Genomic DNA, 12,746 nt, shown 5'->3' with positions numbered 1-12,746 from the left:
AGTCCTGAAGTGCACTGGTGAGAACATTGATGGGATTTCGTCTCATAGCACCTGAGATTTATGTTTCCTCACCTATCCTTATAAGGCCCCTGCTTCCCCTCCTATCCCCCTGCCCCAATGGTGTTTTTCATTTGATGTTATTAGGATTAAGACTGTTTGACTGCATAAATAGATTGTTGTGATATGGCGGAGTGAAGCCATTCGAGTCATATTTATGTAACTGTTTATACATGCATAATACGGTTATACTGTATTGCACCGGGATTAAACGTTTATGTTGTAGGCGGGAGGAGGCTTAGTGCTCGGTGGGATATGTCAAGTTTAGGTAGTTGGTGGAGGGCTGTGCCTTCTTAATTTAGTGTTTTACAGAAGGAATCATTTCCGAAGTTCATTGGTGAGTTACATACACGATGTGTTTATTCATATTTCCATGCATAGAACAAAAGACAGCCGACACGTGTTTCGCCTGTTTGGCCCATCGGCCGAGGGCTTTTTCAAGGCAGATTCGTGACTGGTACTCGTGTTCCTGCCAATTAGAGCGATCCGGTCTCTGCAGTCCCAGGAACAACCTTGTTCCTATTAGTAGACAGTTCAGAGAATGGCCTTTGGTGATAGTGAGAGTTTGTTTTGTAGATGAATGATCAGTATTGTGTGGGTTTATAGCAGGTGTGATTTTAGTGCTGGCATTAGCTGTATTAGGATAGCAATCGTGTAGCTGTTCTGTATCATGTTCCTCATCCAGCATGCTAAGAAGGCATTTTGATGGGTCTGTGTGTGTATGTGGTGGCAATGGTGTTTGAGAGTGAGTTGGTGTGCTGTGTTGTTTTCGTGGTGTAACATTGTTGTGCAGTAGACATGGGGAAGCGAAGTTGTGAGGTGTGGCACGTTGCTTATATTGCTTATATTGTTTGCGTGTGTTTAGGGTAGAAGGTGTATGAGTCAAGGGTGGTGGGTCATGTAGTAAGGTTCTAAATTGTTCAATGGATGAGAGGCAGTTAGAAGAGAGTTGCTGTGTTACTGTATCTGTGTTAGGTGTTGAAGCAATTCAGAGAAACAAGCCGGCCACAAAGTAAACCGAACACGGGAGGGGGAAGTGCCTGAACAGGTGCCCTTGGAACGCGTATGATGAGCAGGAAATCAAGAAATGCAAATGCCAAGTCTTTTAGGCGGGAAACGAAAAGTCAACCAAAACAAGAAGCGGCCACCATTGCTGAAGCTGGCGTCTTGCGAATGCTGTGTACGTTAAGTAAATAGATCTCCCGAACTGCTAATGAAAGCTATAGAGTAAGAACACAAGTAAGAGACGCTGTTCTTAGAGGAGGTTACAGGAGAGAGGGAGGTACTAAGGAGGGACTACTAAGTCTATTGACGAATCAAAAGCCATCATTTACAAAGGACAGGAAGAGGAGCCAATTGTAAATATGGGCGGAACATGGGCAGAGCTTAATGCCCATATACTGAATACAGCATGTCTCGAAGAGACCGCATACGCGCTGCCTAGGCAAGACCTAAAAGGGAAGTGTGTTCATTTAAGGACAGAGTTTTAGGAACACAGATTGCTGCATGTGGGAGAAGCTATGGTTCAAGAGTATTCTCAGCTAAAATCTAAATGTAAACAAGCACATTAAATGGAAGAGCTACAAACGATGCATCATAAATGAAAGCCGTGTAGTTGGTTGGTGAGCAAATTAACACAACTAGGACATGCAAGATGAAATATTCCTTTATTATCTTAACATTTAGTCTTTCCTCTACAATTTAAATCACATCATTGTAGTTTAGTCTTGCAAATGAAACCAAAAATATGTGATACATTGATCAGGCAACCGAAATATACAAAACATGTGCAAAAATGACCGTGTCGTTAACAAAAACAAAACACTCATTACCATTTCGGTCCTCGTAACATTAAAGAAAAAAAAAAAAGTGGACATGGTAAACGGATCAGTCTTGTGAAGGCTTCCGGGGCAAAGATTATCCAGTTCTATGGCATGCAATGGTCCCATATACTTCCGGAAGTCCATCTTCTGGTCTTTGATTTTCATGCTACTGTCCTGCCATAGAAAACAAGTATCCAAGGAACACCAGACATAGAATCAAAGAAAATGACATACTGCTATCCTTTGCAGTAATCACATATTTGGAACTTTCCATTGTCCTCTAAGAATGAAGGTTCCACAAATGAGAGATAACAATGTGGACCGAGTCCACGATGACACACAACACAAAACTGGCTAGGAATTGTTACTTCTTCTGGGCAGTGAACATTGCTGAAGAACAGATAAATGGAAGGTCGGAGATATGACTTTGGATATTAAAATAAAAATCTTCTAGCAAAATGCCTCTGATTCCGGGCATAGAGAAATCTTGATAACTGCACCGCTTCTTCTTCATATCCCTGTTTTTCCAAACTGTGAAGGAAGCATTTGTTTGAAGTCCGTAGCATAAGGCAGTATCAAAACCCGCGGAAGATTTAAGGTGTCTCAGCGAATGTGGTGGCTTTCTCGTTTGGGTCGTCGTCAAGGCACAAATGACAACTCCAACTTCCTGCAAAAGGATGAGACATTTGAATTACTTTCACCTATTTGCAATGTCTAAAACGGCACACAAAGGATTTCCCATCCGGTTTTCACACATCCAACAGTTCACTCTTTGTCATCAGTCCATTCGCTCACCATACCAACAATTTAAAACTTATAATTTTGTTGAAAGCATTACAAAAAAAAAATGTGAGTGCTGTATTTTTACGGACATCAAACTCACATCCATTAGTTACTGTATAGAAATGAGCATTTGTACATGAATCACATGGTGCTGCTTTAAAGCTTTTGATAAAGTGAGATTTGTTAAACAGGGGCGAACACTTTTATATTGCTTTGGGTGCTTCCACTTACTTATAGACACCCAGCACTGTTTTAGCCTACAGCAGGCAATCACCCGCATTGAGATAATCTTGGACACCAAAGATGCCTCTTTTTCCTCATTCGGATTGTCTAGTTTCAACCTCAATGACAGAACAATGATGGAGGTTAAGAATCTGTATTGGACCTAGAGAGGTTCACCAGGTCTCTCCATCTTGCCGGTCTTATATCAAATCTATCCTGACTACTCCTTAGATGCCACAATTGTGCAGTCTGCTCTTAGATCACAACAGCCCAAGTTTGACGCAGTGAAAGTCATATAAACTGCTCAATTCTGCATCCAGTGATGTTAGAGAGCCCTGGCGTGTTCAATGAGATGAAGCAGACTACCTTGGCGCTACAAAAACTTAGGAGCCATTCACCATCCACAAAGTCTCTCCCTAACCAACCACTAACTCGGCTAGTTTAAATCTTTAGTCACCTAAATGAAATAAATGAAAAAACAGCTACCTAGCACAATAAAGATAATTCCAACAGACTAACAGAACAATCTCCCAATAAATCTCCATGGACCTCCATGCTTCAGAGGTTGGCACCTCTATTCCTGCTAAACGGGACTATGCCAGATGCACTGTACGCAATCCCCTACACAGTGTTACAAACACAGATTCCAGATTAACTACCACTGTTTTCGAACATTAGGAAGTTTGCACTGACTGCAGATCATAGGAGCCAGCAACAAGCTGAAGGTGCTTTTCACCTACGATTGTGGAGGAGACTCAGCCCTGATGATGATGCGCATTTGTGAAGCACATCAGTTATCTAAAAGAGGGTGTTTTGACATTAAGCGGATTAAAAATAGGAACTTATTCAAACAGCCATGTTTTAATCTTTACAGAATTTTAAATAATTAGCTTCTGAGCAAAGATGAATTGCGAAGAGAGTTCCACAACTTCGGAGCCAAATAAGAAAAGTCTCTACCACCCACATGAACATGGGTAATGCAAGGAATAATTAGCAGATGAGCATCCGCTGACCTCAGGGCTCATTGAGAAATATACAGCCTTGCTTTAGTCTGTAGAACTAGCAGCCCTTGCTGACGTGAGCCCTCTGAGCGAAACCTAGGGGATTGTTTCACAGGCAGCCAATGAAGAGCTCTTCCAGACTCTGATACCGAACAGGTTTCGGGGATGCCAAAAAGGAGTTTAACAGAGATTCTGAATGAGTTGAAGGTGTTTCTGGGATTTACTGAGAAGGCCAAAAGCAAAGGGAATTGCAGTAATCTAAGCATGATAAAATTAATGTGTGTACCACTGCATGATCGGAATCGGACGATAAGGAATAATTTTACAAATCACATGTAAGTAATCAAAACAGGAGGGTCTGATAGTGTTAATTTGTTTTTCAATGGAGAAAGCTGTATTTAGGTTTGCGTCTATTTCTTTTGCAACCATCTTTGATGCTGGGGCTGCTACATGTTCTGATAGCCACCAATTGGGAAACCAGGTGATCGAGGCAGAGAAAAAACAATAGTAGCTCTGTTTAGTCAACATTTCATTTATAAAAATTCCTGCTCATTGAATGGGCTACTGCTGATCAGAATTAATGAAAAGGGCAAAGCATTGCCAACGTGCCCACATAAGAGACAACAATTTGAGTGTTGTCTCCATAATACATTAACAAGAATCCAAGGTCCGGATCAGGTTAGCGAAGGGAGATAAGAACATATTTTAAAATGTGGGATTGAGTGACCAGCCCTGTGGAACATTACATGGTAGAGATCTGTGTTGGGAACAGAAAGGTGGTAAAATCACTTTTTGCACCCAGTGGCTCACTTTCGTGCTTTCCCACAAATTCATATAGAGGGACGTTTCTGGCAAAGAACAGTAGGAGCCACAATGTTGTAGACTGCACGAAGGACAAGACTTTATCCAGCAGCAAATGCGTAAGGCAGTTTCAGTATAGTCATGCGGACAAAAGCCAACTTGAGAAGCATCCAAGATATATTTGGCATCTATGAAAGTGGAGAGCTGGGTGCAGGGCCGGACTGGCCATACCAGACAACGGGCATTTTCCCCGGAAGGCCGTAAGGGTGGGGTCCGGTGTTGTAGTGGTGGGGTCCGGTTTTGTTTACTGGTGGCCGGTTTTGCAGTGGTGCTGCAATATCAGCGCCCAGTAACAAAAACAGCAGGCAAGCATTTCCAGCCTCAGGGGACCAGGCAGTTCTTCAGGGGCTTGTCCGAGAATATTGCCAGGGCTGCTTTGGGGTCCCAGTCCAGCCCTGGCGGGGTGTTGACTTAATTTTCCAATTTCATATTAGGAAAAGGAAGTAATGAAATGGGTCAGTAGTTACTCATCATTTGAGGGTCTTCCATAGGTTTCTACAACAGAGGGGAACGTGTGAGCAAAGTATTGCCGCCTGTTTTAAATATATATGGCACAGCTTGAGGAGCTGACGAGCAAGCAGCTTTTGGGCCAAAATATATGCTTGAGGGGGATGTGTGGAAGAGGCTGATTTGATGGAGAATATGCGCTTAACCACGGTATCTAATTGAAACGGGACAAAATATTATAGTAAGGCTTGAACAGAAAAAATGTTGGAGGGACATTCCGTCACCATTTTGTTGAAGGACTGGACAATTCATGGAGCTTGGAACAGATGTGTGAGTTGCGGAGGGTGGGAAGAGAGCACATCCCTACCTCATCTATCTGTACATTCCATGACACCTTTCCGATTGGTCAAAAGCATTTCAAAGGGAGGCTGGGGATGCAGAGACCTGCGGTACCAACCTCTTCTCAGTATAAAAGAGATAGCATCTGGGTACACTCATTTAAGATCCATCAAGCATTTACTGTTGTCAATGTCCACTTAATTCTTATATGTGTGTAAATGGTGTAATATTTTTTAAACTTTCAATGTGGCTGATGCAAATATTATATTCTAAAATTATAACCATTCACTTAAGGCTTCTCCGGTGTCACATACGCAGTGGTTCACAATCATATTAAATCATCCGTTCCATTCTTAGACTAGAAACTTAGAGAGAGTTCACTGACAAAACAGCAGAAGCATCACAGCAGCAAAGTGAATCTGAATATTTTAGAACATCTGGTCCTCCATAGGGTGAATAGATGTCCATGTGGTTACCTTCTGGTGGTTCAGACATTGGTGGGTCTAGACAATACATGTGGTATCCACGGTCACAATCGTCACAAAATAGCAGCTTTTCCTGAAATCAGAATGAGATTATAAAGTTAAGGCCAGCTCGGAAAAACAGCACAGACTGTACAGAATTCTGCATGCTAATACAATTCCATTAAGCAGGGTCACAAGAGAGTAAAGTACAATGCAATCAGTCTACAGTAATATTTGTAATCCAGACTCAAAACGTGGTTAATCCGCACCAAGAGGAGCCAGCCTGAAAGCTTTTCAAATGGTCTATTGCTTGTCCCTCCACACCACTGCAATGAAGATGGTGTGCGCACTGTTGGAATGGAAGGGGAGAAGAAACTGAGGGTGTGGGTTACAGAATGCAGTAGGGGCCTGGGTTTCTCACACTCTTCACTGCCAGTTGCACTTTTATTGGCTCTTGCTGTGTTAGAGCAGCACCAGTGGAACCAATGGTTCGCCTGCTATTCCAGACACAACAGTCTATTTCTGGGTCTGCCTTTTCACTAACATTAAGTTGTCAGACTAACCACAATATCAACCGCTCATCAAAGTCAACATTGTGTAGCTCCTTACTTTCCAGGAAGCAGCTGCTTAACAGCCCAGCTTATGGTCTCTGCTCTACCGCCATACAGTAAGCCTAAAGGTTCATCTTGTGAACTCTTTTTGTGTCGTCGTAGTAGTAAGACACATCACCTTCCCCCTGTACTTCAGACTGGATTACTAATCCACATTTCAATTCTGAATTGGGTTGTACATTTCTGGCAAGTAACTTAACCCAGGAAACTGTGCTGTAAAATAATAGAAAACTAAGTGCAGCTGATAACTCTTCATCCTGTCTTCAAGTACAGTTAGCAACCAGCATCATTAAATTCTTTGTAAAATGGACTTAACTGAACTGGTCAATCGAAAATAATCCAAATCCAATGACCTGTATTGAAAAATATTGGGCTCCAAAAATTGGGCTCCAAACTTAATTGTTCTCAATAGGGCAAGTATAAAACAGCAGGTACAACTTAATACCGGGTACATACAGTACACTGAACACCACCAAAAGTGAAAAAAAATTAGTGATACGTAGAATTTTTCTACATGCAACCTTATAAAAATACGTTAGTACTCATCTAACACACTACAACTGTAACTGCTGCCTGTTTTTTTAAGTGTGGATGGCTATTCCGTTGAACTGAATGGCACTTATTGAAAGTAAATTTTTTCCTAGACATTAAACATTCAAGAATACCCCCCATGCCACAAGGATTGGCACGATCTGCCCCCAGAGGAGTAGGTTTGTCATGCTCTCGCCAGGTATGGCCTATACAGTTATCAAATGTGAAGCAAGATTATTTTATATTGAAACATGTACATATGAGGTTTTTGATTAGCACAGATTCTGAACGAGATTCATTTAAATTCAAAGTGCGCTCAGAATGGATGGCTAAGGAAAAGTAAACATTGTGAAGTGATTTGTCGTGGAGCACACAATTTGGTCAAGTGGGTTAGCAGGGACTGGAGGGCGCATATTGTGGATCAGCGAAGCTGCTCCTCCGGTAACATTTCTTAAAGAAGACACATGTGAAGTGCAGCGTAGCTTCAGACAGACATGTTATATCGCTATGTTTGATCTTCAGTTTTGATAGAAGCATCTCAAATAGAAAAGCCCACTTTTAAATATTTACTTTAGTCACATCTTTTTCTGTGCTTTAGCAATTTTGCTTTATTAACACTGCATTATGGAATGAGAGGGGCAGTGCCTGGCGTACTTGGCTCAGCTCTATGTAGGCCCGCCAGTCCCCATGGGGCAAGGGCCAAGGCAGAGCCGGACATCGGGCTTGAGCCGAACTTGAGCTTTGCTTGGTTAACCTACCTTTCAATGTGCCTCGCCGGTTGAGGACGGATTGCAAGGTTCAAACATCTTAAATAAACTTATATAATTTTAGCTAAATTAAATGTGCATTTTACGGATTATGGTATCTGGGTGTTGTGGTTAGCTCCACAACAACTCACCCCTCCCAAACCTCCATGTTATAAAATTCTTACAGTTCTTAAGACTATTGTAAAGATGTCCGAGTTGTAATCTGCAGTTTTCCCAAATGGTTCTAAATGGGATAAGAGCCACTAGATACAGCTGGACTTCCATTTGTGAACACAGGGAAAGTTAAACCTCCCTCTTCAAAATAAATATGCAACCTCTCCCTCAATTTAATGTGGATGGCCCTGCATCCTAATTTCCCAAAGATTTAGATAGCAAAATGAATATCAGACAAAGAAGAGATTCATGCCTTTAAACTGATAGTTTGAGTAGAACACTGCAAACATGCAGAAGAGCGATATAATTGTAAAATGATACACTTGACTATTTTGCTAATTATTATTTTTAACCTTTTACCTACAAATATTCGGAATGAGAAAAATATAAATGCAATTGCAAAAGGATAACTTGTAAAGTTTTAGCAGTTTGGTTTCAATGAAAGTATATGTAATTATGTGCCTTTTCTGTCCACAGTCAGCCGCTACGGATTATAATGGCCGTACAACTTCACCTGTCACAGTAAATTATTTTGGAGGAAGTCTTTAGGCTGTAAAATGGCAATAGACTGTAACTGTCTATCTCGGCGTGGATGGCACTGTGCTAATCCTATGCTTAAAAAGTTTGTTAGAAAAACAGACATTTGCGGTGTGCAGATTCAGAGTGTAAGTGGTGCTGTGGGGTGCTTCAAATAAAGGAGCTGCTCTCTACCTAAACTTAGGAACTACCCAGAGATCCCGGCTTTCTGTTTTGCATAATTTATGCAGCCTGAAAGAGTATTGTCTTGACATATAGCGAGTGCTCCCTTGAGCCTAGGCAAAGCCACACCTCTCTGAACAAAACATATGTCAGGGGTTGCGTTTATTCATTCCAGTCCAAAACTGTAATACTATGCCTGGAGTGATAAAAGGCTTTGGTCATTTTCCAGCTCAGCGTGGATGGCACTGGCTAATCTGTACTATGTTTAAGGACTTGCTGTAAAAATGGCAACAGGCTTTGTCACTTTCTATTGTGACGTAGATTGCACTGTGCTAATTCTAAGCTTATAAACTCCGCTAGAAAAACAGACATTTGAGGTGTGCAGATTTGGAGTATCAGTGGTGTTGTAGGGTGCGCCATATAAAGGAGCACCCTATTTTTAAAAAAATAGTATATATGAACCCTGATCAATGGCACAAAGTACTGTGAGTGTTATAGCAGGAAATGTCACATTTTCAACGTACAGCAAAATAGGGGTTTGAATTTCTGTTATCACTGGATGTCCTCTACTGCTTTAAGCCTCAATTGTATGTTTGATTTAAGCAACTTTTCAAAAACAATCGATGCCTTTGGTCATCTTTCATCTATGGCACAGCTGGCATACGAGACCGATACAGATATGCCCTATAGTCTGTGTGTAGGGTTGTTACAATGTCCAACAGATGGGGTCAATGCTTACTGTTTTTAACCTTGTCAAGAAAGAACTTCTAAGAACCAAACTGAGAGCTTTTGAGATATGCAGGAACAGTGGCATATTTACAAAGAAACTATATTTTTTGTGTATGTGCAAGTAAAAGAACCAATCATAGGGCTTCTCAGTTGAAAGAAATAAGGCCACAATAAGAAACACATGTGCTTATGTCATTACGCTGAGTGGATGACCGCCAACTGTCTCCAGCTCAACGCCAATAAATCTGACGTGCTGCTGGTGGGGAGAGATACTGAGTTATGGAGTGAGCAATGGTGGCTGAATATCCTTGGGAGTGCACCCACCCCTAAGTTGGTGGTGAAAAATCTAAGGGTGTGGTTGGATTCGGCCCTCAGCTTTCAGGACCATACCAAGAAAGTAGCAGGCACGTGCTTTGGCTTACTCCAGGGATTGAAACCCCTGCTGGGGTACTTTGACCCATCCACCCGACAAATGATTGTCCAAGCGGCTACCCTGTCTAGGCAGGAATATGAGCGCTCACTCTACCTGGGGGTAAATAAGGCAGAGATCATGCGTCTGCAAAGGGTTCAAAATGCGGCAGCCGAGCCCTGCTTGGGCTCCCTAGAAGCTGGCCGACAACCAGTGCCATTCGACGATTACATTGGCTGCCTATGGCCAAGCGCATCGAATTCAAGGCCCTTTGCCTGGCCTTTAAAATTCTTAAACACTCTTCCCCGGGTATTTTGGCCAATCTGTTACTGCCTTATACACCCTTGCGTCATCTGTGCTCCTTGGGGCAATGCCTGGTTACCGTCCCTCGGGTGAAACGTACACGTGCTGGTGGACAGTCGTTTCGTAACCTAGCGGCCAAACTCTGGAATTCCCTCCCCTCCCCTCCCACATCCGCTGTCTGGACAACTATCTGATGTTTCGGAAGGATATCAAAACTTATCTCTTCCCCCCGGCTTAGGCCTTAGCTTCTATGTCTTGCTGCTGTCAGCCCCGGGACACCTCTTTGCTGAGGCAGCTGTTGCGCTATACAAGTCGGGTTAACATAACATACTGTACATGATCTGCACTCCGCAAACAATGACCACTAAAATTATGTGTATGACTATCAGACTTTCTGCATAATTTCTGCTTAATAAACATGACCTACCTATGTTCACAACTAAAGTTTTTGTCATCAATTACAAGTCTTCATAATACTACCAGAAAAAGTCTTGGTGGTGTAATGTAGTGCTTTTAGAAATCTTCTTACATACAATCTAAACAGTTTACACAAAAAAGACAGATCAGCATCCATATCACATCCAGAAGGCGCAAAATATGGATGAGTTAATACTCACATCATTCTCGGAGGTCCCGCAGAGGCTGCAGGATTTGCACTCAATGCATTGCCACTGGTAGGTTTTGACTGCTTCGGTCATATTAGCCGTGAACTGCAAACATGTTGGGTGACCTGAGTAAAACAGAGATATTTTTTTTTTAATTTCCTCTCCACATTAGCAATCCAGAAACACATGGACATGTAGATACATCACAAGTGGAACCACAGCTAATTAAGACAAAAGAGGAAAAGCAGGCATTAACCCTTTCGCTGCTGGGTAGAAAACTACCTCCCCATCCACCAGCTTAATAGGCAAAGCAGTTATGTTCAGAGCTCTTTAACAAAACCCAAACAAAATTTGAATGGAAATGGAGGTATTGCTCAATTGTCAAATTTGATTTGAATATAGAATAAGGGTTAAGGTTGCAACGTCAAGTCACAGATTACGTGTAGTTCCCACAAAATAACAATTTCACCGAAAATGAAAAGAAAGTTGGTTGTGGATTTGTCTTTTTAACCATACTTTATTTTGTGGCTCTTTTTTGGCAAGAGATTTTTTAATAGCTCTGCATCGCTGAAGTTGGGCACATAAATCAAATCACACAGCTAGTCTGAGCACCCAGAGAAACTAAATCGGCCATAAACCAAAACAGGAAAGCTCTGCATCAGACACGTCTATTTTGAACAAGAACGCATCAGCGTATTATTTCCCCCTGTCTACTTGCTTGTCCATTCCTGCTTTGTAATCACACAGTAACAGGGTTGCAACCAGGGCTAGAAGTTCTCAGGTGGCATTTGTTGAGCTTCCTTCTGAAAGATAAATCAAAACATGGAAAAAACAGGAAGAGCGGGTGTGCTATACAAAAAAGGATTAATTTATCAATATCTAAACCCTCAAAGAAGCAACTTACCAGTAAATTCCAAAAATAGAACTCATGTTCAGGAATAAAATAAGACAAATTAGTGAGAAGGTCAGCAGCTCTTTTCATTCTGCAATAGTTTATGAAATGTTTGTAGTCAGTGAGAAGAACTCTGAAGTTACAAGCAGAGAGGACATTTCGTCTCTGAAATGTGCATGGGCATAGATCGTAAATGCACACTGACCTTGTGATCTTGAAATAAAGTCTTTTTCTTCTATTGTTTTTTCTTGATAGTCACAGCACTACACCACTAGGTTACAAACTGTAGGCTCAGCTAAATCAACAGTTACCTCTTTAACAAATCACAGTACCGTTGTGTAAACATTCTTAGAATAGCTACTCAAGATCGTCTGAAAGGATGTGAGCACAAATGTACAGTGATCTACTAATAATTCAAGGATAGCACAGTTGTTCACATTTTTTAAAGTATCAGCACTTATTTCCAAAACTCCAACCTACCAGAATATGGTTTTGGACTTACGAAATAAGAACTACAATTCTCAGAATAGGAAACCGGTTTTAAGTTAGATAATTAATTCTGCTTTAATCTAGTAAAAAGATCTTTAATTATTTCACTAGAGGAATTTATTAACGGTGGAAAGTACTATGGACATCTTTACCGAATGGCAAGATACTTGTGCATCTAAGCTGAATTTCAGCCTGAATGTGTGAACACCCACAAACAAAAGTTATATTCACATTCGGCATACAAATTACCACCCTGAATATTGTCTAAGATTTAACTAAACGGGATAGAATCGAAATGAAGAAGGACTTGTTTGGGGTGTGGAAAAATTGATTTCTCAAAAGGGGAAAATATAGTCCTCATAATAAACAAAAAAAAAAAACAATAGTGGCCAAGAGCAAATGTAGCTGGGAGGCACATATATAACTTTGAAAATGTATACTTGAGCATGCACACTTGCAATTAGCTTGCAACTGATATTTCAGAACTCCTGTGGAAATCTGCAACACAGCTTTCCAGACTTCTAGAATTCACTGTGAAGTACCAAAAAATGTTTACAAGTT

At 41.3% G+C, this 12,746-nt stretch overlaps 1 protein-coding gene across 2 annotated transcripts in view; it reads right to left on the bottom strand.

Annotated features, from left to right (window-relative positions):
- Positions 1–1,707: 1,707 nt before the first annotated feature.
- Positions 1,708–12,746, bottom strand: part of DPF3 (double PHD fingers 3) — a 499,249-nt gene continuing 488,210 nt past the window's right edge. For both annotated transcript variants that reach the window (XM_085627278.1, XM_085627279.1), the window contains exons 10-12: positions 10,817–10,929; positions 6,010–6,091; positions 1,708–2,547 (exon numbers count right to left, since the gene is read on the bottom strand). In XM_085627278.1, coding sequence (XP_085483404.1) covers positions 2,474–2,547; positions 6,010–6,091; positions 10,817–10,929 — 269 coding nt within the window. In that variant the 3' untranslated portion in view covers positions 1,708–2,473. The remainder of the gene's footprint in view (positions 2,548–6,009; positions 6,092–10,816; positions 10,930–12,746) is intronic.

The sequence above is a fragment of the Triturus cristatus genome, chromosome 9, assembly GCF_964204655.1.
Source record: "Triturus cristatus chromosome 9, aTriCri1.1, whole genome shotgun sequence".
Classification (NCBI taxonomy): domain Eukaryota; kingdom Metazoa; phylum Chordata; class Amphibia; order Caudata; family Salamandridae; genus Triturus; species Triturus cristatus.
The sequence above is the reverse complement of the archived record's forward strand: the minus strand, read 5'-3'. Positions and strand labels throughout refer to the sequence as shown.